This window comes from Gymnogyps californianus, unplaced genomic scaffold, assembly GCF_018139145.2.
Source record: "Gymnogyps californianus isolate 813 unplaced genomic scaffold, ASM1813914v2 HiC_scaffold_84, whole genome shotgun sequence".
In the NCBI taxonomy this organism is placed as follows: Eukaryota; Metazoa; Chordata; class Aves; order Accipitriformes; family Cathartidae; genus Gymnogyps; species Gymnogyps californianus.
Genome location: NW_026114477.1, coordinates 152967 through 176806, shown reverse-complemented (window position 1 = coordinate 176806; position 23840 = coordinate 152967). Strand labels below are relative to the sequence as shown.

Genomic DNA, 23840 nt, shown 5'->3' with positions numbered 1-23840 from the left:
ACTCCCAGTTCAAGCAGCTCTAGGGTTGCCCTTGTGCTTAGCTTGCTGTTACCTCACCCGGCTGACTCACGGTGTCGTCTTGTTCCTCTTCTCGAGCTCGCGCCTTGTTCACTCAGCATCCTTGGTTTTGTTTCTCCTGTATCTCCAACAGCAGGAGAAGGGAGGACCCACGGGTTCCTGATGTGCCCCCGCCTCACCGCGCACACGGCTCGTGCAATCACAGCCACTGGCTCGTCAGCGCGAAAGCTGCTTAATGAGCCCCACAAAAATTTACATATTTATACATTTTCCTCCCCACCATTTTTGGGGGGGGGGGAGGAAAAAAAGAAGAGGGTTTTTTTTCTAATTTCTCTTGCAGTAGCTTGTGCCGCAGCTCCTTGTCCTTTCCTCCCGTTTTCCCAGTTTTCCTTTCTCTGGAGAGAAAGCCGCCTGTCCGTGCCCCCAGTGCCCCTCACCTGGGCATCAGGGCTGCTCTCCCCAGCAGCTTTCGAGTTACTTAACTGGTCGTGGCAGGAAGCTCAAGCCCCGCTGCCAGTTCGCACCTCGACGGCACAACGCCGGGCGGTCATCGGTGGTTTGGTTTCCTGTCCCCTCCTCCATGTCCCCAAGCCCTGTGCCTTCCCGGCTCTTCCCATGCCATGGAGGATGAGGATGGCTACATGGCCTTAGACCAACGGCGCAAGCGGGGTGCTGAGGGGAGGCCGGGTCCCCTCCAGGATGCAGGTATTGGGGTTCTTGTCCGCTGGTCCCCCCTCAAAATTTGTGGGGGGGGAAGAGAGGAAATACGCGGTGGTGATGACCGGTGCGACTTGAGAAGGGGGAGAAGCGGGGTGATGCCGCCCATCGGGTCCCCAAGAGCTGCTCAAGCTGGGGAAACTGAGGCACGCATTGAGGGAGGAGGGTCGGGGGGGAGCTTTTCTCGAGGCTGTGGCTGGTCAGACACCCCGGGCCGGCTGCCGTCCTGCCTCTGCTGAGCTACGGGTCTCAGCTGTGACCCCAAAAGAAGGAGCAGAGGGATTTGGGGGACACCCAGCTCCTGCTGCTGGTCCCTTACTGGGGCCACGCCTTCCTGCAGGAGGGTCTGCAGGGGTTTGGGGGGGTCTTACTGGGTGCTTTGCCCCAGGAAACCCTGCTTTGGACTCGGGGGGGGGGGGATGACGGATGCTCTCAACCCCCCCCCTTTTTTTTTACCCCTTCCCCTGACCGTAGGATCCAGCCTGCAAGACCCCCAGGGGGGTTTTGCCCCGCGGTGGGCAAGTGTCCTCACAGGAGCCTCCCGCCGTCCCCGCTGCCTCCTCGGGGCCCTGATGGCCGCCCTGGTGCTGTCCCTCGTGGTGTGCGGTGAGTTGGCCCCCACGGGCTTTTTTTTGGGGGGATGGGGGTGGGAGGGACCGGGTGCCCCCTCCATCCCTGGGGGGAGGATGTCCCTGACTGGGCTGAGCATCCATCTCTCCCAGTGTCTTGGCTGGTGGCAGAGAGGGGACAGACCGAGGGGCGCAGGAATGCGTTGCTGGGCTGCATCTGCCTGGAGCTGAGGAAAGCCTGTGCCCCCTGCAAGGTAACCCACCCCCCATGGGGTCCCCTCAATGGGACACACCCCCCCCCCCCCATTAAGCCGTGACGGAGCATCCCTCCGGCCGAATCGTGCTGTCCCCACCCCGGCTGATGCAAGGCTCCCCCGGGGTGCCTTAGCGTGGCGGTGTCCGTCTGTCTGTCTGCAGAGGCTGAGGGGTGCAAGCTCTGCCCCACGAGCTGGACGCTGAGCGGGACCAAGTGCTATTGGGTTACCGACAGGATGAACCCTTGGAGCGAGAGCCGGCAGGACTGTGTGAATCAGGGTGCTGAGCTGCTGATGCCGGGGGACCAGGATGAGCTGGTAAAGGGACCGATGGCATCGGGGATGTGGGACAGGTCCCGGGACTGCACCCGAAGGGCTGCTGGCACCTGGGGAAGGGCTAAGGGCTTGCCCAGAAATCTGGGCTCAGCACCCACCCCTGTGCCCAAGCCTCCGGGGTGCCTTTGCCAGCGTCAGAGCGTGGGGGACACACCGGCGGGGCTCAGTCCTGGGACGGGGGCTGCGCGGGGACAGGCTGGAGCCTGTTTTGGGATGGCGATCCATGGCACACCGGCATCGCCACCTGCCCTCTCCCCCAATACAGGATTTCCTAAACGAAATCCTACAGAAACCCACCCGCTACTTCTGGATCGGCCTTTCCATCCCCTCCGCCGGGAATGGCTGGGTCTGGCTGAACGGCTCCCGCCTGGACCAGAGCCGGTGAGCGCTTTGGGGAGGGATGGGTGTCGGGGTGGGCACCTCCAGCATCACCCGAGGGACCCTCGTGCCATGACACGGGCTCCCTCCTGCACCCACAGGTTCCAGCTGAGCCCCGGGGAAGAAGGCAGAGCCTGTGGGGTGCTGAGGGGGAACAGGATCAGCTCCACCAGCTGCAGCTCGGGGCTGCAGTCGATCTGCCAGAAAGAAGCCACCCAGCTCTGAGCCGGGGGGGCCCGGGGCATCACCCCCCCCCCCCCCCCCCCCTTTCCCCATCCTCTTGTAATGTGCCAACAGCGGGGCAGGGAGCTGGCCCCTCATTTGCATGCTAATTTGTATATAATGAGGGGAGCTGCGGGGGGGCTGGAGATATTTGGGGTCAGGAGAAGCCACGGGGAAGCAACCCACCAGCAGTCAAAAGCATCGAAATCCTCAATTACACCCCAAAAAATCATCGTCAAGGGATGCTCAGAGGAGAAAAAAGAATCGTCACGGGGGTGAAAAACAATTCCTGCGACTCCGAGATCCTCCAGCAGCTTCATCAAGGCCGTTTGGGACGAGGTTTCGGCCGAGCAGAGGGTGCAGCCGGTGCCCCCCCCATGTGAAGCCACCCCGCGGGAAGTGATGGTGGGGAAAGGGGATGGGAAGTCTTTCTTAAAAAAATAATAAAAAATAAAAACAGCTTTTAAAAAAAAAAAAAATCCCCTTTTCCAGGGGGAAACTGAGGGAGGAGGTGGAGATCAGCTGGCGAGAAATGCTAAATTTGTAACGGCTTTGTGGATGCCAAGATGATCCGAGCTTTTGCCGGGGAGAAGAGGACCCGAAGGAGGTGCTCGCGGGGGGGGGGGAGAAATGATTTCACGTAAAATAGATAATTTGGGCAACGGGAATGACTGTCAGCCATCGTCGGAGAAAGCCCTTGGAGCAAGGGGAAGGAGGGCAGGGTGAGCGTGGAAGAGGTCACCCAGGCACGGCACTAACGGCGCGTTAGCTTTTATTTTTATTATTATTTATTATCAGCGCAGCTTTGGGGCTGGCTCGAAGGGAAGGGGTGTGGGGCAGGTTACGGGGGGCGGGGGGGGGTCTCTGCGTGACGGCAACCGGACCAAATCCCAACCGGGGAGATGAAAACCGCCCTCGGTGGGGCTGTAAGAGGCCAAAAGGTGCCTGTAAAGGGGGATATTTTACCCCCAAAAAGGCCAAAATTGGGAATATCTCCCCTGCCTCGGTCCTGGGGCCTGATGGATGTGGGGCCTAGGCCCCACACGCACCCCGAGGCCTGACGTGGCCCCCCCCCCCGGGAAGTGTGGGGCCTGGCACTGGGCAGAGGGGTCGGGGGGGGGGGGGGGGTCCGAGGGGCTTCGCTGTGGGGGGGGGGGGCCCGGACACAGCGGGGGAACCCCCAGGGCCTGGTTCCCCCCCCGCCCCAAGAGGGCACATGGCTGTTTCCCATGATGCACCGCGCCCAGCGCGGCGGGCCCACCTCAGGACTACAACTCCCGTCAGCCCCCGCGCGAGGGACTCCGTTTCCCGGCGCGCTCTGGCGGCTGGGAGCGGCTCAGCGCGCATGCGCGGCGGCGGGGAGGCGGAGGCGGGCCCTCCGCCATCTTGTCCCGGTCCCTGAGCAGTGTGAGCGATTGGGGGGGGGGGGGGCGGGGGGGGGAACTCCTTTGGCTCTTAAAGGGGGCACGGCCCCGGGGTGGGGCCACCTCGGGTTGAGATGGAGCGCGGCCCGGCGGAGGAGGTTGGCCGGCGGGCGGGATGGCTTCGGCGGGGATGGCGGTAGCGGGCCGGAGCCTCGGCCCTTCTCCTCCCGTCGGCTTTCTCTTCCTTGCTGCAGGGCCCGCTTTAAGGCCCGGCGGCGGGAACGGGGCCGCGGCGAGGGGGGGGTAAGGGGGGGCCGTGAGAGGCGGGGGGGCCTCGGGGGAGAAATGGCGGGAAGGCGGGAGGCGGGGTTAGGGAGAGAGAGGGCGGGGCTTAACGGGGAGGGGCGGGGCTTGCGGGCGAGCGGGAGGAGCCAGCCGAAAGGGCGGGGTTGGGGAGGGGAGGGGCCAAGCGGAGGTGTAGGCGTGGCTGTGGTGGGTGGGCGGGGCTAAGAGGAGGGCGAGGTGCGCTGTAGGGGGTTCGGAGGGGTGGAGCCAAGGCATGGGGGCGGGGGCTAGAGGGGGAGGCGGGGCTTCAGCTGGCTGGGGAGGCCAGCGTGGCCCTGGGGGGGGGGGCAGCGGAGCCTCCTCTGGCCTGCCCACCCTGCGTCCCCCCTGGCCTCCCCCATGGTGCTGGGCCCCCCCGTGTCCCCCCCCATGTCCCCTGTCACCCCCCCCACGGAGCCAGGCCACCCCCATGTTCCCCCAGCCCCCCCCCCCATGGAGCTGGGCCCTCTCCACATCCCCCTCCCATGTCCCCACCTGACACCCCCCCCCCCCCAGACCACCCCATGGAGCCTGGCCACCTCCGTATCCCCCTCCCATGTCCCCATATTCCATCCCTGTATCCCCCTGACCATCGCCGTGTGTGTTCCCCCCCCTCAGACCCCCCCCATGGAGCCGGGCCGCCCGGGCCGGCAGCGGGCTCCCGATTGCATCCGACGACAGAAGCGACGGGAGCTGGACGCCCGCCGCAGCAAGTGCCGCATCCGCATCGGGGGGCACCTGGAGCGCTGGTGTCGCCTCAAGGAGCAGCTCGGCTTTGCCCTGCACTCCCAGTTGGCCCAGTTCCTCCTCGACAGGTCAGTGGCGGGAAGGGGGGGGGCTGCAAAAACGCTTAAAAACCCCTTAAAAACCCTCGGGATGGGGAACAGAAAGGTTTAAGCTCACTCACTCTCCCACTTCCCACTGCAGGTACAGCTCCCACGGCTGCGTCTGGAGCCCAGGTAGGTGCCTCCCACCCCAAATCCACGTTGGCATTGATTATTTTGGGTCCAAAAGAGGTTTATGGTGAAGAGAGAAGGTTCCCGTTGCATTGAGCGCTTGGGTGCTGGAGATGCTCACCCCCCCAAGCAGGAGGCGAATCGTTCCCTGGGTTTGGCTGTGTTGGGGTTGTTGGCATCCCCAGCTCTTTTTTGGGGGGGAGCTATTTGAGGTTTTGGGGGTTGCTAAAAAAGGGGAGCTCTTAATATGGTGGAAACATCAGAGCCTGCATGAGATGGGGGGGAAGGTGAAGGGAGACCCTTGCAGATCTCCCACCCACCCTATGCTGGTTTTACACGATGGAGAACAACCGAAAAGCCAAAGTTTGGAGCCGGTTTTCACCGATTTGTCTGGTTTTTTGTGCCTTCACCAGGCGAGCCGGAACCCAACCTTCTCCATGCCGATGCCCTGCAGCGCCTGGTCGTCCTGTCCCACGGTCACGGCCAAGAGTGCGGTTTCGTCCCCGACGTGAAGCCCCCGGCCCCGGGCAGCACATCCCAGCTGGTGTGGGAGTGCGTGGCCGGGCACAGCTTCTCCTGGGGTGTCCCCCGGGCGGCGGGGGACCGTACCCCCATAACCGGCCACCATGGAGAGGAACAACGGGAGGACTCGGGGTGCAGTTCCCCACCGGCCACCGGCCGCCGGCGCTCGCTCCGGCGAGCAGGGCTGGCCGCCGAGTCCGGCTCCGGGAAGGGTGAAGCTGAACCGGAGGGAGCAGCTCAGTCGCCTGTTGGTGATGGGGACCGAAGGGAAGAGCCGGGAGCTGGTAGTGACGATGGTGATGATGGCAACGCAGGTGAGCTCCTCTGTGTCCCCCTTCTCCACCCTCATTTCCCCATTGGCTTCTTGATTCCCCATCTTCAGCCCTTCTCCCAGTCCCAGGGGCACATCGACCACCTTCCCACTGCGATCAGATGTTGCCCCAACCCCGTTGCCTCCCTCTCGCTCCAGATTTGACAGCGCCATCATGTAAAACAAATCTCTGGGCCTTTGCTGAAAAAACAGGTAGAGGAGTCTCCCACCAGGCTTGTTCCTACCACCAAACAAGCCCGTATCTTCTCCGTCCTTTCCGTCCCCTGGAAAAGCAGAGCTGGAGGACCTCAGGTTCATTACAGGCCTTGAGCAGAAGACCTCGCTGAGCCCCTGCTGATGCAGCTCTCAGCACTTGCCAAGAGCCGCAGCTCTTGGCATTTACCCAGACTGAAAACCAGGGAGAAAAATCTCCTTTTTTTTTTTTCCATACAGTGCCCTGTAGTAGCTACTTGAGAAGAGGTTGAGCTTCTTCCAGTAGAGTATTTTGGAGTAACTTGGCCCTCATTTCTTCTGGTCGGCGGGATGGCACCATGCAGGTCCTTTCCAACACCTGCAGGCTTCCCAACCCTGCTGCCAGATCCACTCCCCATCCTCCTCCTCCTCCCTCCTCTGCCTCTCCCAACATCCCAGCTCAACCAGCCCTGCTTCAATTTACCGCAACTCCTGTCGTCTCCTTGCAGCTCCCCAAGTGCCAGCGGAGACGGGGACCATGGCAAAAGATCACGGGAGGTGAGTGGTGGCATGCATGAGTCTTCCCCCGGTGTATAACTGGGCTCTCCGGAGGTGAAGGTCAAGTTTGGACCCATCCATCTCATCCCTTGAGTTCTCCAACGGGCAGCCAACGTTTTAACGAAGACCTTCCATGATTAAAACCCGTTGCGGCAGAGTTGACTTTGATCGTTGCGTTCCTGCAGCGCGCTTGCCCCAGAGGAGAAAGCGGAGCAGGGGGCTGAGCCCCAAGAAGACGAGGAGGAAGAGGAGGACGAGGACCTTGCCGAGGACGATGACCTCGCCTACACCGATGACCTGCGTGATGAGAACTACCACCCATCTCTGGACAGGTGAGGAGCGCTTAGAGCTGCTGGGAAGGAGCCCGTGGACTGGGCCACTCCACAGGCTTCCAGTCACGCCGTCCCAATCCAGACAAGTATCGCACTGGGAGGGTTTCAGACCTTAACATCTCCGCCACCCTCTTGTCTTGCTACTGCTGACCTAGCAGAGATGGGAGGAGGTGGGAATAATGTCCTTATGTCACTTAAATAAGGTGCTTCTGGGCTCAAAAGGGCACAGCCTTTTGGGGAGGCACCTTCTTTCACTGTATCTCTGCCTGGGCGAGGGTCTTTGCCATATCCAACCACGTCCAACCCACGTCCAACCATGTCCTACCACATCCAACCATCTAAACCGTCTTGCCTATTCCATGTCCGTCTTCTCCCCCAGCGACTCTGAGCCACAGCGACGACAAAGCCAGACCAAAGCCCGTAAGAAACCCGTAAAGGAGGAGCAGCCCCCAAACGAGCCGAGCCTGACCAGCTCCAGCCCATCAGAGGAGAAGAGTGGACGAGTCAGGTGAGTCACGACGGCCGCGTCGGTGTGGTGATGCTGGGGACGGGGATCGGGATGCTTGTCTTGGGCCATCCATCTCTCCATGGCCGCTGAACGAGCGTTTTGCGGCATGTTGGAGATGCTGCTGCTTTCCATGCTGAGAAACCAGATGGAAACCATCCAACCCAACAAGAAATGATGTTCAAGCCCTGAGCTCTGGGCAGGACAACAGCCGCGTGTCCCCAAGGGTGTTTAATCCTTCTCCTCGCGGTGCCACCGTCCTCAGGGCAGAGCTGCGTTGCCAGGCCTCGTTGGGTGTTGGAGCTTGCAAAGGGGGGGGGTCTGGCACGTGGATCTTGCTACGGGGGTGCTCAACAAGTCATCGTTTCATCCGCCGTGTCTCTCGTGGAGCTGGTCCCTGTGCTCGGGTGGCCGGGGAGCAAGGACCTGCTGCTTGGGCAGGGGTTGAAGACCCCTTAAACCACCACCGTGGTGGGCGTTGAAGCCCTTCTTTCACATATATAAAGCCTCCAAGCAGCCTGGAGGTTTGCAGCAGCAAAAAATCCACGCGTTCCACCCCCTGCATAAGCGCAGAGACTCCTGTCTCCACCTATAGATACGGGGCTTCTCCAGCAGCCAGAGCAGCTCTATATGGCCCAGCTATATTGCCCAGCAGCTCGAGCCCATGGGGAGAGGTGAGTAGCGACGGCACCGCTGCCAACATCAAGTGTTGGTCAAGGGACAGCTTGATAACGACCACGATTATTTAATTTGCAAGCATTCTTTACCACTGCCTGTTCGAGGCTGAGGGTTAGGTTTTAATCTCTCCTTCCCAGCCACGTCGCCTCAAAATTCACTTTTCTGTTCTAAATAAGCTCCAGTCATCACTCAATTATTTGCCGGGTCTTTATGCAAGAGTATTAAATAGAGGTTGGTCTCGATGCTGAAACAAGAGGATGGTCCACGCGTTGCCTCTTGGGGCCGACACACAAGGAGACATCACCTTGCTGGATTTTCTTACACTTTTAATACGACGAGGGCGTTAAAACCCCCTTTTTCGTTGGAGTTAGCGGGAGTGACCATGTAACGCCGCCTTGTAACGCATCTTGCCTTCGTGTGTCCTGCGAAAGATGGGACCGGCAGCAAAACGCACGCCCCAAAACTCACCGCGTAAGTATCGCGCTGCTCCGTTAAGGCTTTTATCGATTTGCTTTTTCACTTCGACATGGTATTGCCGCTTCTTTTTGGTGCTAAACACCCTTCCCGTCTCCTTGCAGCTCTGAAACCGCCTCGCAGCTCGCTGGAAGAGCGAACGCCCTCCCGGAGACCCAGTCCCAGCAAAGGAAAACGTGACGGTAAATCTGGCATTTGCTTTTCTCCTCTCCCTGCCCATCGCTGGACACGTAGCACCGGGGGACACCGGGCCCTCAAATTCAATTTGAGGGTGGAAAGCTTTGGGTTAGGTCTAGGTAGTCCTTGTTAAGGCCAAAAGCGAATTAAAAGAGGGACTTTTTTCACATCCCTCTGGCATTTTTTGGGGTCCTGCACGCTTTCCGTTCTAAATCCTGGTGTTCAGACCTCCAAAAGTACCTCGGTGCCGAAAGACGCACCCGGAGATTTGCAGAAGTGGCTGATGACAGCGGCCGTTGCCTTTCCTGGGCAACCAGTGCCGTCTTGGAGCTTTTAACCCCCTCTCCAAAGCCCTGCCTAAACTTTTAAGTCGGCGCTGCCCTTTTTAAGGCTGAGCTTTTGGTTACAGAGATCATATTTACAAGCGTTGGATTAATTTTTTCCCCCCTCTTTTGTCGCAGCAACCGGAAGAATGGAGATAAAATACTATTTTATGAGCAAAACCGAGAGCCTCCAGACTTTGGTGTGTTCATCCTCGCTTCCCAAAGGTAATGCCATCAGGAGCTGATAAAACGTTTTTAAGAGATTGTGGACAAAGATGCCCAGCCCCTATTTTTATTCAGTGCTGAGGATGTGGTCTGGCATCATCATCTATTAACGATCTCTTTATTTCTCCTCCCTACAAAAGCACGCCTGGTTTTTTTTAACGTATCTTTCTTTGATTTCAGGATGTCAGCCAGAAATAGCTGCTGTTTCCACGGAGCTGCGGATAAATTATAGATCAAATGAGACTGGCATGAGGATGAGAGCAATCTTAAATGCCCTGGAACATACCCAAAACCATGTGAAAGACTTTTTGTAACAAGTAATAAAGAATATATTCCTATTTATAATGTCTGAAAGGTGCATTTGTTAACATCGTTTCCTGCTCTGATGGGGAGAAACACTGAATTCCCAAAGTGGAAGAAATAAAAGAGAAACGGTCGCCCAGAGGATGGTTTTAACGTAGGGTTTGCTTGGAAACCATCGGCTGCGAGGTTGGAGGACCACAGCTTCTCGGCTCTGTGCGTGGGGACAAAGAGAAGGGACAAGAGCCTCACTCAAGACGTTTCTTTCCCATTGCAGCTGCAAGAGGCGAGCGCGGCCGTGCGACGAGGACGTGGCCCAGATCGGCCCGAAGAGGATCAGGTACCTGGGGCTGGTGGGGAAGGGGAAGCTGCTGCGCCATTTCCCAGCCCCTCGGGAAGACGAGAAGGTGCAGCTCAGCCCTTCCGTGGTGGGACACCCTTGGCAAGCAACACTTGCTCTGATAGGAGCCTCCTGAAGGGCTCTATTTGCTTAAATTAAGCTTTTGATGGGTGGGTAAGAGGGAAGAGGGGTGAGGAGGACGTAGTGGGGTGCCAAATCCAAAAGCCGCAGCTTTTTCGGCTCTCCTCCCTGCTCATCCTCGCTGACGATGGTTTTCCACCTTCTCTCCTGCAGGAAGGCGGCGAAGCGCGAGATCCTCCTGTGCGACTTCGAAGGCTGTGGCAAGATCTTCTCCAACCGCCAGTACCTGAACGTGAGGGCTAGGGGCAGCCGTTGCGCTTAAATCCACCTCTCGCGTCCTGGGAGGTGCAGCCGAGCTGGGCATGAGCATCCCTCCCACTCCCAGTCTCTTCTGGGGCCACCAGCAGCTTTGGTGACCCACCAGATAAGGTCAGGTTTTGCCTGTCCGAGCTCCGTTTTGGGCATCTTGGCTGTTGTCCTAGAGCTGGAATTGGGCAACCTGAATTGCCCGTGGCTTTCCGAAGCTGGATAATAGATATGGGACTTGTTGGCCCCGTGTGTTCAGCGGCAGCTCGGCGTGCCTGAGGTCGCTTGAAGTGCCACCACGCGCTTCAGGGAGCAAACCGGGGCGGGGGGAAGTTGTCGCTGGAAGGTGCCCGTGGGCTTCCTCCAAGTGCAGCTTCTCAGAACCGACCTCCTCTCTTCTCACTCTCCCTTTTTCTCCCCCAAAACGGCAGCACCACAAGAAGTACCAGCACGTCCACCAGAAGACCTTCACCTGCTCGGAGCCCAGCTGCGGCAAGTCTTTCAACTTCAAGAAGCACCTCAAGGAGCATGAGAAACTGCACAGCGGTGAGTCGGCCGCCTCGGTGTGGGCACGTACCCCCTATACAGATATATACCTCCCTATACGTCCTCTCCTGTGCTTGTCCCACCTCTGCTGGGCTACAGCTGACCGTACCCACGCCCTCACCGTTCACATTTGCATCCCTGGTAGATGTTACTGCACCCGTTTGCTTTCTGCTCCCGAGATCTCCTGTCAATCTCTCATTTATCATCTCCGTTTCCGCGCTGGGAAAGCATCCTGCCTCCTAAAATACATCCTGAAAGCCCCCTGCCTGCTCTTCTCCACGGGATCGGCCCCTAAACCTTTTTTTTTGTTCTGCCCCACAGACAAGCGGGACTATATCTGCGAGTTCTGCGCCCGGTCCTTTCGTACCAGCAGCAACTTGATCATCCACAGGCGCATCCACACAGGGGAGAAACCCCTGCAGTAAGTACCAGCCCCATCAACACGACCGCTGACGCTCTGGTTTCTCCCCGTCGCGTTTCAACCCCGATTTAGCTTCTCGGTGCGTGGGTGGGAGAGCCAAGTTCCTCGCCGTGGGCAGCCAGAGGACTGGCTGTTCTTTTTGCTTTGCCTAAAGGTTTCTGCCCCACCCAGGGCTGGCTGCGCTCTGATCCAGCAGCTTTAGGATCAGCTTCAGGGCACGGGCTTGATTTGGAGAAGCTTAATAAGCTGGGACTTAACGAGAGCAATGCATTTCCTTGCCTGGAGGGTGTGCTGAAGCCACGCAGAGCTAAGGCAGCAGCGTGGGGCGGTGGCTTTGCTAAACCCACGTAAAATTGCAGCATCAAGATGAGGCGGGGCCAGCTCTCCCTCGTGCTTAATCACTTGTAACAGCTTTTTTTAATTCTTTTACTTTCGATCCCGTTCTGTTTTCTCCCAGGTGCGAGATCTGCGGCTTCACCTGCCGCCAGAAAGCCTCCCTGAACTGGCACATGAAGAAACACGACGCCGAGTCCTTCTACCAGTTCTCCTGCGACATCTGCGGCAAGAAGTTCGAGAAGAAAGACAACGTCACCGCCCACAAAAGCAAAAGTCACCCCGAAGTGCCCGGCGGACCCCTCCAAGCCGAGGGGGGCCAGCGGCAGACGGTGCCATCCCCACCGCCCAACTTCAGGGCAGGGACGCGGGCAGGGCTGGAGCACCCGGAGGCACCCGGAACGTTGGCCGTGGAACCCCTGGAGATGCCGGGGCTTGGGGACACCCTGGTGAGCGGTGGTGAACCGGAGCAGACCCCATCTCCCATTGCAGCCTCAGCTGAATATCAGGGGGGTATCGGGCAGGATCCGGGTGCACCCCGAGGCCGGGTGATGGACGGCGTCGGTTCGTAGCAGGATTCATCCTCCAGTTCTTGGCCGCAGGAGCGGATCAGAGAGCAGGATGGAAGGACCGATGGGGCAAGGTGAAACGCCGCTGGACCCCGCGGCGCGTGGCAGCAGCGCATCCAGGTGCCAAAAATACAAGGAACGGGCAAGGACTGGCGCTTCCCGGGGAAATCCCAGCTTCTCCGCTAAAGCCCAGGCTTCCGTCGACCTCGCAGCAGCGTTGCCGCAGGCGGAGGAGCCTCTCGCCCGGCTCCCTCGCTGCGAGGAGGGAGCGTGAGGTTGCCAAAGTCAGCGGCAGGATCCTCAATAAAGACTTATTTTGTGTAAAAGTGGGTTTCCCCGCTTTGCGCCGGCCCCTTTGGCGCCGAGTTGCTATGAAAAAGAGGTAGAAAAGTGAGATTTCTGTGTGTGCAGCCTGCCTCGACACCCAGTCCAAAGGTTGTCTGTATTTAGCACAATAAAAAAAGGGCGATTTAGGTCGGGAAGTCAACGGTAGGTGGAGGGGATTGAGGCTGTTACTGGTTTTGGCCTCGGAAACGGGCGTTACTTGATCCGGTGATGGTTCCTCAAGTCCTACAACCACCGCTTGCCTTTTATTGAGCCTTTTTGGAAAGGATTGTAATATTTATGCAGCCTTGAAGGTTTATCGGAAAAAAAAAACCCTGTGAGCGTAGGCTAGAAGATGGTTTTGACACAGATAAAGGGGCTGCAGGGAGGACGGAGCTCGCCGGAGCGCCCGCGGGAATCAGGGACCCGAAATGGGGCTGGCTGTAGGAATTACAAGTCAGGCTGTGCCCTCAAATAGCATTTGGGGAGGGGGGGGAAAAAAAGCAGCACATTTCAGGGGAGAAGATGGGTGTTCAAGGTGGGTTTTTCCACTGTGATTCTGAGCACCCACGGCTTTTTGTTTCTGGCTGCAACGAGGACTAAATCCCAGCTGCCGAGGGGGAATGAGCCCAATTGCCTGCAGAAATGCTGCCTCCCCTCATAGAGGGGCTTCTACCCACCCCCAAAAAAGGCTTTTTTTCACCCCCAAAAAAGAGCTTGATGCTGCAAGGTGAAGGCAGGGCCATGGGGACTGCCTGCCTTTTGCCATGCAAGCTTCTCACATGACTCCCCCAAAACCAGGGTCCTTCTTTCCCCTTATTCTGCCTCTCCAAGGGTTTATTTTAAAGGCTTTACAGGTTATCTTATTTCTTTCCCTTTTCTAGCAGTTCTGAAAGAAAACGGAGCTGTTGCCTCAATGCTTTCTGACAAAAGAGGTAAAATATTATATGCATGGAAAGGGTGGGGAGGGTCTTAAACCTCCAAAAATTGGCCTTGTTGGGCATTTAAATAAGTCAATTTAAACTTTAAATTAAAGTTACAGGTAGCCTGCGGCTCCGAGTCAGGGCCATTTTGTGGGGCTCAAAGCTCAGGGGGGGTTTCTTGGCTGGGGGAGTTAGGGGGATTGCTCAGCCCTCCTTGGCTGCACCCATTGCTGGGTGAACCCATCCCATGCTTAGACCCTCCAGCAGAGACCCCAAAACTCTGCCGAGCCCCCCCCGAGCTGGCTGGGGACAAGGAGAGGTGTCCCCAGCTCTGTTCACCTCGGTGGAGCGGGTGGCTCGGCAGCAGTAGCATCGCTGCAGGACCAAGCCTGTCCCCCGAGAGCAGCTTTTCCCTCCGCAGCCGGCACAGAAAAAACATCAGGTTATTGGTTTTTAGGGGGTTTTTTGTTTGGTTTTTTTTGTTTGTTTTTGCACAGCAACTTTTATTTCCCCACTAAACAGAGTGACAGGGCAAAGAGACATAACAGCATCGCGGGATCACACGAGGGCAGGCAGGGGTTTATAAGCACGCGCGAGATCACACCTAAAAACAAGGCTTCCCCCTCCTTCCCCACGACACGGCCTGGTTTTTCCATCGGGAGCTGCCCCCCATCCACAAAGCCAACCCCAAAAAAACCTGCGACGCCGAGCGCGGCCGAGAGACTCCGGGTTTGCGGCACGGCCACGGCTCTCCCTACAGCTACACCCCTGCCAGGGTTGACCCAAAAGCATCCCTTCTCCCTTTCACTCGATTCCCCAAGGCTGCGGCTCCCAGCGCTCGGCTCTGCTCCGGCCCTACGGACGCTCAGCGTTAACAGCGGGGGGGAAGCGGCGAGGGAGATGGCGAGGTTTTGCTCTCTTAGTGCTAGCAGCAGCGGAAGACGGACTTGGCCCTTTCCCAAGGAGGAAAGGAAAGCGAGGATGGGGTGGGGGGGAAGCTAAAAGGTGACCTGCAGAGCAACGGTGTCAGCAATCAGGGGTTGGGTATTGTACCTCTCCTCCTCACGCAGGTTTTCTAGCCCTCGAGAGCTTCCCGGGGGTGCACGAAAGCAGGCGGCTTTGGCTACGGATCGATGCAGGATGCAATAAACCCCTAAGGTAGCTTTTCTCCCTGGTTACATCCCTGTTTACATGGGGCAGCCAACTTCAAAACAAAACAAAACAAAACCATACGGGGTTGCTTATACAGCAGGCCAGAGGGAGGGAAAATAACCCCATGTAGAGGCTACTTAAGCAGCCACCCTCAACGGTTGATGCCCCAGAGGAAGGTTTTCAGGGTAAAAAGAGACCCAAAACTTTAAAATGCAACAAGGAAAAGTTCACCCCAACGCCGAACAAGGGACAATCATGAGTTTTGGGGTCCTCTGTCTGAAAGCAAGGGGAAAAAGGGGACAGGAGCGGGCACTACTTGCAGGTCACCTTGGGGAGGGTTAAAGAAACTTGGACGGGTCAATTGCAAAGGGAGAGCGAGGAGCCCACATAGAAGAGCCAGAAGAAAGGAAAGATCTTTTCGGTGAAAGCGGCCGTGAAGGTGAAGATGGGAGCCATGTTATCGGCGTTGTAAAACGCCACCCACCCGCCTTCGTAGTCCAGGTACACCCCGATCTTCCTGGGCCTCTCGCACAGGGACAGGGGCGTCTCCGGGGAGGTGAAAGCCTGATACTGATCCCAATTCTTCCCCTTCCAGTTCAACCCCACCGCCCAGATCCCCTCCTCCGGAGCAAAGTCGATTTTCTCCTTCCTCCGCACTGACTCGCGGGCCGCCCCCAGGACCCAGCTCTCTCCATCTCCCACCTCCACCTCCCAGTAATGCCTCCCAGCTATGAAACCCTCCGCCGCCAGCACGCAGAAGGAGTAATCGAATCTCTTGGGGTTTGCCGGCAGCTCCTGGGGAGCACTCCTGAGCCGCACGCTCCTCTTGTCCTCCGACAGCACCAGGTAGGGGTTGGCCGTGTCCGGGTCCAGAGAGAGATCACCTGGGAAGAGGGAAACACGGACGTGAGCGTCTGCAAGCTAAGGACCTTTCTCCCACCCTCGTCGGAGCCACCCTCCAAGTGGATTCATCGTCTCTGCCCCAAAACCAGACGAGGACGACGCCAGGCGGGTCACCTCCAACAGCTTTAAGCACCCAAAGCGCAAAGAGCCGCAGGGGAACAAAGATCAGGCTCCACTTTCTAATTAAAGCAGAGAAACAGCCAGATCTCTGCTGCAAAGCCACCAGCCTGCCCCATCCCAGACACCTCCTTGCTCTAGAATAGAAATTTCTGGGCAGAAATAACTTTTTTTTTTTTTTTTAAGTCACTGCCAAGTGCCGGAGAGAAATGAGCACAAATATCCTCGTGTTTAAGGGCTGCTTTTGTACTCGGGGGACTGTCAGGAACTAGGGCTGCACAGCCTGAAAATGACTGCGAGAGTGGAACATCAGAGACTGCTAGAAGCAAGACGGGTCTATCCCGCACCCTGCCAAGGAGACGGAGCCCAGCGACGTCCCTGAACTACCAGCAGCAAACGCAAAGGTTGCAAAGTCCATCTCTCAGCTAACTCAACACCCACCAGCGAGGCCAAAGGTCTCCTCACTCCGGGTAGAACGGATCAGCTTCTGGAGAGTCCTCTTAATCCCACAGTTTCCTAACAAATTCGAGGGCTCTGTGCCTTTCATGGACTCTCCCAGCAGCTGGATCTTTTTTTTTCCCCCCTTCCCTTGGCAGCACCACCAATAATTTTCTCCTCTCCTGACCTCTAAGGCTAGCTTGAAGGTCTTACCGCCAAGATACCCCCTCCGGGGAAGCTGAAACTCCCCAATTAAGCCTTGCAAAAATGAAGGTCAGACTCCCAAAAACAAACTGTGCTCACCTGTGTCATTCTCCAGCTCAAACCGGAGGTTCTCTAAGGGAAGAAAAGAAAGAAATTTAAATCCCTTCATGTACGGGGAGTGCCCGGGGACTGTCTACGCACACGGGACCCTGCTCCCCGCCTTATGGCAAACCACCAAACACCGCTGCTTGGGAACAACCGCGTACGGCCCCGCCAGACTTCCACGCAGAAATCCAATGGGAATGTGCTGCTTTTCAAGCAAGCTTTTTATTTTTGATGAGCAGATGCTCAAGCAATAAAGAGTTCTCTTAACAAGCCCAAGGGAGAAACAAGAGCACAGCTCAGAGTCATCTTTTAAGTTGAATTAAATGTTAAGTTTACATTAGGAGGCACCAACTTTTAAAGCAAACCTTTTTCAGCGCTCACCCTTGAACTCCAGCAAGACCTCTTTCAGCACTGCACTCTTCTGGGAAAAGCTCTTGAGTTTCTTCTCCAGCTCTGTGAAGCCAGCCTCCGGCTTGCAAAACATCCAGCTCTCAAAGCTGGGAAGGAGAAATAAGTATTAGGTTCCCTCTGGAAAAAAAAAAATAAAATCTCCAAACTAGAGACAGGGAAGAAAGCTGTCCTGGTACTGAAGAGGTTTGGTGTTGGATTATTCTCCCTCTGTCAGTGCTTGTGAGGCCACACCTGAGGACTGGGTCCAGTTTGGGACTGCCCAGTACGAGGCACACAGGAGGCCACCGAGACAGAGACGTGGTGGGGATCTCCACACCTTGGCTGAGCGGCCCGACCCAGCTTTTGATACCGGTCCCGATGGCGTGGGTTTGGTCCCGTGCCAACCGAGTTACTCCGCTGTTTCCTCGGGAAGGACGCTGAAGGGCTCCCACAACCCACCTGCCGCAAACCCCCTTCGCAAAGATTTGGGGGTTTGCCTCAAAGGTAACACCCGAGTGTGGGCGAGAACCCCAAGGCAGGCAGGGGGGAAGCTGGACAGGGCGTATGCCCTCGCAACACCAGCTCTGCCTCCGGTGCGAGCCTCCCAGTTAACGCAGCAAGGGCTCAGGTTCACTCACCTGCTTCCAGCCGGGGCAACCCCCTGGAGTAAAAAAAAAAAAAAAACAAGCTCATCAGTACAAGTCTCTCTTCTACCTCACAGCCTCCAAAAATCCTCCCCAAAACTGACCCCACGGCTGCTCTGCTGAGGGGATCAGCTCTCAGCAGCTGTTTCCAAAGCAGAGCGCAGTTGGACTCACGGAGATGGCAGAATTAGTTTATAATTATGGTTTGGGATTTTTTCTTCCGCTTTTTCTTTTTTAGTGTGGGTGTGGGAAAAAAAAAAAACCTCCATGCTTCTTTTTTAAAGAAATTAAGAAAAATCGTGATTGCCATCAAGCTGCCAAAACCATGAGGATTCAGGGCTCACAGCGATGATGGAGACAGCGACACAAACCAAAAACGTTTGCGAGGTTTGTTTGGGTATTTCTTAGTTCTTGGCATCAAAGGGGGCCCAAGCAGCTTCACTACTACAAGGGCCAATTTTAGCCCCTCCAAAGGTGTGCTAAAATTTGGGTTCCCACCTGAAAAAAAACAGCCCAGCAGTCCTGCAGCAAGTCAAAACCCCTGACTCATAGATGGGCCAGCTCCGGCACGGAGTTAACGGACCTGAGCTGCTCCCCAGCAGAGCATGTCAGCACCCTGCAGTCCCTGTAAATGGATTTTTGTCCCCAGGGATCCCAACCACAAGCTCTCCCGGGTTTTACACCCTGCTAAACCGTAACCTCTGGGCTGGGAGGACACGTCCCAGGAGTCTCACCTGCCCAGACGGGTTTCCTGGGCCATTCTCTCCTTGCTCGCCCAGCAGCTTATCGAGCTGGGCAATCTCCTCGGAGAGCCGGGAGACGCTCTCATCTCTCCTCTTGACGATGTCTCTGTCTAGCTCCTCCAGACGGGACAGCAGGAGCTGCTCCTTCTCCTCCAGGAAGCCCCGGAGCTCCTTGCACTCAGCCACAATCTTCTGCCTCTCCACTTCTGTCTGCTTCTGCAAAACCCAGAGGGGAAACCCATGTGAGATCAACATCTCTGTGGCCGGGGGGGGGTTCGGGGAAACCCCCACCCCAAGGCACTCACCAACAAGTCTTCGCTCTGCCTCTCCCTCTCAGCCTTGGCTTCTTCGCGTCCTTTCCTCAGGGAGCTCAAATGCTCCTGTGGCACCTCCTGGAAGGAGAAAGAGGAGATCTGTTGGGAATCCTTCCTATTTGGGATCAAGAAAGGGGTGGTGGAGGAATCCCTCCAGCGCTGCTGCTAAAATTGGCCAAATTTTATCAAGCGTGGTTTTTTTGAAGCCGGAGAACACCATGAACCCAAACTGAAGTCAGGCCATCACCGCACCATGTCCTCCCCTGCCCTGTTATCATCAACCCTTAGTTTTGGGCATGCCAAGAAACCCAAAAACTTTCCCCAGCCAGCTCAAAAACTGTCCCCTAAAACAGCCTGAGCAGTTCAGAGCCAGGTGCAGGAGAAGGAAAAAAGGGCAACAAGGCAAAAAAAATAAATTAGAGCCAATTTTTAGCTCCCTGTAAGAGCGCAGCTGCAAACGCGAACCACCAAGTCCCACCCACGTGAAAACCCCTTCCGCCCCGGCGCCTCTCGGGATCAGCTTTCACATCCCAGCCCCGCCACGAGCCGGGGAGACTGGCCAAGGCACCCCGACATCTGCCTAAACCCCACCGAGACGGAGGGGCCGGCCGCCTCCAGGCTGCACGTTAAGTTTATTAACAGCTTATTACTGGAAACCATCATGCCCGTCCTCGTTTAAGTCATTTGACCTCCGAAGGAGAGACTCCTAGCAACACTAAACAAAAAGCAGCAGGGCTTTTGGGAGAAAGCAATGACAGATCTTTTATAAATAAAATGCAAAGCTACAGAGATTTTGCTGCTGTTAACCAGCTGTGCAAACCGGCGCTTGCTACCACACGCCTCATGATAATGCAGAATTTAAGCACAAGACAAAAGCAAAGGTCGGAAAAACGGGGGGCACGGGTTGCAAGCAGCCCGCAAGAGGCAACAACCCGTTGTTAAAAATGCATAAAAGCAGATTAATGATGGGAGGAAAAAAAAAAAACCCCAAACCCAAGAGAGCAACAGCCTGAGCAGCGTTCAATGACAGACCTGCCTAAAGATGCTGCGATCCTAAAAAAGGACAAGATCCCAAATTTGGGGGTGGGAGGGGACGACGCCAACTCGAGCTCCAGCTTCCCACTAAGAGCAACCACAGCCACTGAAGATGGCAAGGACGGCGCAACTGGGCACCCGCAGCAATTTCAGTACAAAATTCAGTATAAAAGCCTTTGGTGTCACCTGCCTCGACACCGACAATCACAAGAATTAATATGCAGCGGTTAACAATCACACAATCCTCTTCCCCGATCCACCGTGATCACCCCGGCTGCGCCGGTGCCACCCTCCTCCTCCTCCTCCTCCAGCTGCCGCTGCGCAGTAAACATCCGCTCCCTGTCCGGCATCTTGGTTTTCCTCCACCCCGCCGGAGGAACGAGGCCTGGCTGCTCAAGGTCAGGCTGCCACACTCAGACACCTCTTAATTATTAATTAATAATTATTTCCATCACGGAGCCCTCTGCATCATGACGCGGGGGGTCTCCCCTTCGTCGCGGCGGCAGTTTCGGCAGAGATCGAATGCCGCCGGAGGCCGGGCTCCGTATTCGCTCTGCGTCACGTTGCTTAACTGCCCTGTGCTGGTTTTTTTTTGGGGGGGGGCAGAAAAAGTCACTCCTGGGGGATTCCTGCTCCACTTTAGCCCCAGATTGTGCTCGGTGATAAAAAAATAAGCCCCCCGTCCCAAAGAGCCAGGCTCCATGCTCAGTCCAGAGCACTTCTGCCCAGGGAATTGGGAGCTGAGGATTTTGGGGTGCCTGATGGTATTTTGCACACTCACACCCGCACAAAGGCGACCCCAGGGATTCCCATACCAGTTCTGTGTTATTTCACATAGAAGACCAAACTGGCCAACACCCCCCTGCCAGTATCTTCCCAGTTAAACCCAGCTCCATTTGCACCAGGGACATTCCTCCATCCTGCCCTACCGCATGGGGTCAGCCCCCACACCCCACAGTGTCCTGGCTTGGGGGGGAAACTGAGTCCCTATTGCACCCCATATCCTGCCCCACTGTATGGAGATGCACCCAGCTTGGAAAGGGGGGGCCCAGCACCCTACACCCTGGGGGGGGCCCCCACTATCCTCACTGCATCCCACGTACTCCTGAATGGAGATGGGGAACACATCGCAGGGGGTTCCCTACTGCACCTTACATGCTGGGGGGTAAGCACGCTTACCTTTGTACCCCCCTGGGAAGGGGGTCCCTCTTGCACCCAAGGGGCATTGCCTCCCATGGGCAGGGGCTTCCCCGGTGCACTCCCACCCCGTTGGGTGTCCTTATTGCACCCCCAGTTCGGGGTGGGGGGTGTCCCGGGTACTTTCCCTTCTATTCTTCCCTTATTGCATTCTCCATTCTGGGGGGGGCCATCCTGCACCCAAGAAGGGCTCCCTAAGGGGGGGTGTCCTCATTGCACCTCAACACCCCAGGGGGGTGCTCCCAGTACTCTCCTTCCCGGGGGGTCCCCTACCGCACCCGACATGGGCTCCGGGTGCATTGCCACCCCCGGAAGGGGGATCCCCTACTGCACATACAGCCCCCCGGCCCCCCAAACCAGGGGGGTCCTTAGCGCACCCCGTAGGTGCTCCTCAGCTCCCTGCCGCCGCCGGGGCTCCCCTACCGCGCCCGCCACGTGGTCCCGGTGTACCGCGGCCCACCCCCCCCCCCCGCCACTGACCTCTGCGGCGTGGGCCGCCTCCTCGGCGGGCAGCACGGTGTGGGTGCGGTGCTCCCGGGAAAGGTGGCAGACGACGCAGACGGCGCGGCGATCCTGCACGCAGTAGAGCCGCAGCGGTTCGCCGTGGCGAGGGCAGCGCGGCGGCCCCGGCGGGCCGGGAGGTGCGGCGGCGGGCAGAGGCGGGGCGGGGGCGGGAGGCCCCGGCGGCGGTTCAGCGGGACCCGGCGGCAACCCCAGCTGGCGGACGATGTGGACGATGTTACCGAGAGAACGGTTGGGGCGGAAAAGTCGTTGCGGCACCGGCTCCCGGCACTGCGGGCAGCAGAGCCGCCGCGCCGAGTCCTCCCAGCACTGGGTCACGCAGGCGCGGCAGAAGTTATGACCACACTCGGCCACCAGCACCGGGTCGTTGAAGTACTCCAGGCACACCGGGCACGTCAATTCGTCCTGCAGGCTGCGGGCTGCGCTGCAGGGAGCGGGCGGGACGGCGGGGGGAGCGGGCGGCGCCTCCATCCCGGCTCCCCGGCTGCGCTAGGCTCCGCGCTCCTCTCCGCGCCGCTCCGCCGCCCGTCTGCCGGGCGGGAGGGGCGGGGCTGCGCCTGCGCGGGGAGAAGGGGGCGTGACCGCGCCTGCGCGGGGCCAGGCGGAGAGCGAGGACGCCTGCGTCTTTCCCCCGCGGGGGGGCGGACTGCGCATGCGTGGCGAAGAGGGGCGGGGCCCGCTGGCTTGGTGGGGGGGCTATAGGGCTGGGGGGGGCGGTCTCTATAGGGTGCTGGGGGAGCCCGGATGTGTGGGTCCTTATGGGATGTTGGGAGTGGATGCATAGGTGCCTATAGGATGCTGGGGGGGGAGGGGGGTGTCCTTATAGCTTGATGGGGTGGGGGGAGAATGCGTCTCGGTCCCTGTAGGGTGCCAGGGGGGAGGTCTCCGTCCCTATAGGTTGTTGGGCGGAGGGGGGAAGCCCGGATGCCTGGGTCCTTATAGGATGTTGGGGGGGATGCATCGGTGCCTATAGGATGCGGGGGGTGGGGGGCAGCTGGATGCCTGGGTCCCACTCATATGCCAGGGTGGCGGCTGGGGGGGGTGCCCCAAAGCCTGGGTTCCCCCGCCTGCCTTGTAAAAGAAGGGGGGAATCAGGGCCAGGGACACACACACACGCACACACACACCGGTATTGGGGTACCCACCCCACGGAGCATCCCCGGGGCCCCCATGGGGCATCACCTCGCCCCGAGGTGCCCCATGGCGCGCAGCAGCCCCACGGAGCATCCCTACATCCACGGAGCTCCATAATCGCACGACTTCCCTGAAAATAAAACTTTAAATACACATTAATTTGTCCACATCTCCTCATCGTGCTTCTATTAAACACATGCTATTAAATCACAGATTAATAATCACTAAAAATGATTGTCTTAACGTCTCAAGTTTCAACAATGAAGTGTCTTCGTTAGGCTGAACGTGGGCCATCCCCTATTTTAATTTTTCTTAATTCTTCTTCTAACAGCCCTGATGAAACATCCTCCTGTTTTTCTTGCTTTTCCCCTTGGTTTTCACCACCAGACCGGAGCAAAGGGATGTTTTCAGGGATGCCCCTAAATCAGGTTAATTCACCCCAGCGCCAGTGAGGCACTGGGGCTGGGGTGCCAAAGGCAGCGGGGTGCGGGGAGCATCCCAGGGGGTGGATGTGGGTGCTCAAAACCCACCCCAACAACCCCTGCGCCATTTAATTAATTTAAATCGCAGCTTCACGATCATAATTAAGCCTTAACGGCGCTATCAGCCAGTGGGTGGTTTGCCTGGCTTTGCTTTTTATCATTTTTAAACTATTTTTTTGTTAACAAAAGGAGACGCCAGGCAAGTTTGGAGCTGCCCTGGGTCGCAGCAGACCCTCAAGGCAGCCCGTTTTGCCTCAAAATTAGTGCTTTTTGCGGAAAGGGGCACATTTTTGCCCTGGGCTCACTCATTCGTGATCCAGCAGACAGGTTTTCCAGCGTAAAGGATTAAATATTGCAAAAAAGAAGTTGGAGGAGCTTCCTGTGGACTTTTTTTTCCTTCAGAAATCCATTTTCAGGGGTGGCGGTCACTGAACTGGGGGTTTCTGGCGTGAAGGTGGGAGGATTTTTTTGGGGTGGTTTTTACAGCATCGGCCTCTCTGCCGCATCACCGTGGGTGTCACAGATCAGCTCAACGGACCTGAATTCAGGGAAAAATAACCCAAGACCTCCCTGCAACCATGCAATAGCCCTTCCCCAGATTTATAATCTGTACCAGGAGCGTCCCTCTTGCTGTCGGAGAAGCGCAAGGCAGACGGAGGATACAACGCCACGATTTCTCTGCCTTTCTTTAAATTTTCCTTACTGTCTCTAGTAAAATATGCATCGGGGATGAAATATTTGCAGAAGACATTACTGGGGGGGGGGGGGGGCAGAAATTGGGGTGAAAACCCGTTGATTCAGGGCCTGCGTGTCGGGATAGCCTCAGAGGGGAGTCGCCCGCTTCCAAAATGGCGGCCTGCGCCCGCTTCCAAAATGGCGGCCC

The 23840-nt window shown here is 57.5% G+C and overlaps 2 protein-coding genes and 1 long non-coding RNA gene across 3 annotated transcripts; 2 read left to right on the top strand and 1 right to left on the bottom strand.

Annotated features, from left to right (window-relative positions):
- The first annotated feature begins 1809 nt into the window (after positions 1-1809).
- LOC127029212 (uncharacterized) lies at positions 1810-2422 on the top strand. The gene is made up of 3 exons (XR_007768145.1): positions 1810-1876; positions 2160-2275; positions 2374-2422. It is a non-coding gene; the product is annotated as an uncharacterized LOC127029212 (long non-coding RNA).
- A 2387-nt stretch (positions 2423-4809) lies between these two features.
- LOC127029199 (zinc finger protein 692-like) lies at positions 4810-12824 on the top strand. Its single transcript, XM_050914817.1, has 11 exons — positions 4810-4997; positions 5110-5141; positions 5552-5974; positions 6672-6720; positions 6906-7052; positions 7432-7560; positions 10012-10074; positions 10369-10447; positions 10893-11007; positions 11329-11428; positions 11886-12824. Exons 1-11 carry the CDS (start codon positions 4810-4812, stop codon positions 12331-12333), a joined length of 1773 nt encoding a protein of 590 aa, XP_050770774.1. The 3' UTR covers positions 12334-12824.
- A 1199-nt stretch (positions 12825-14023) lies between these two features.
- Positions 14024-21835, bottom strand: LOC127029203 (E3 ubiquitin-protein ligase TRIM7-like). Its single transcript, XM_050914822.1, has 7 exons — positions 21300-21835; positions 18579-18665; positions 18265-18489; positions 17525-17547; positions 16878-16993; positions 16491-16523; positions 14024-15613 (listed from the first exon to the last, which is right to left on the bottom strand). The coding sequence occupies exons 1-7, from the start codon at positions 21810-21812 to the stop codon at positions 15087-15089; spliced, it is 1524 nt and encodes a 507-aa protein (XP_050770779.1). The 5' UTR covers positions 21813-21835; the 3' UTR covers positions 14024-15086.
- Positions 21836-23840: the final 2005 nt, after the last annotated feature.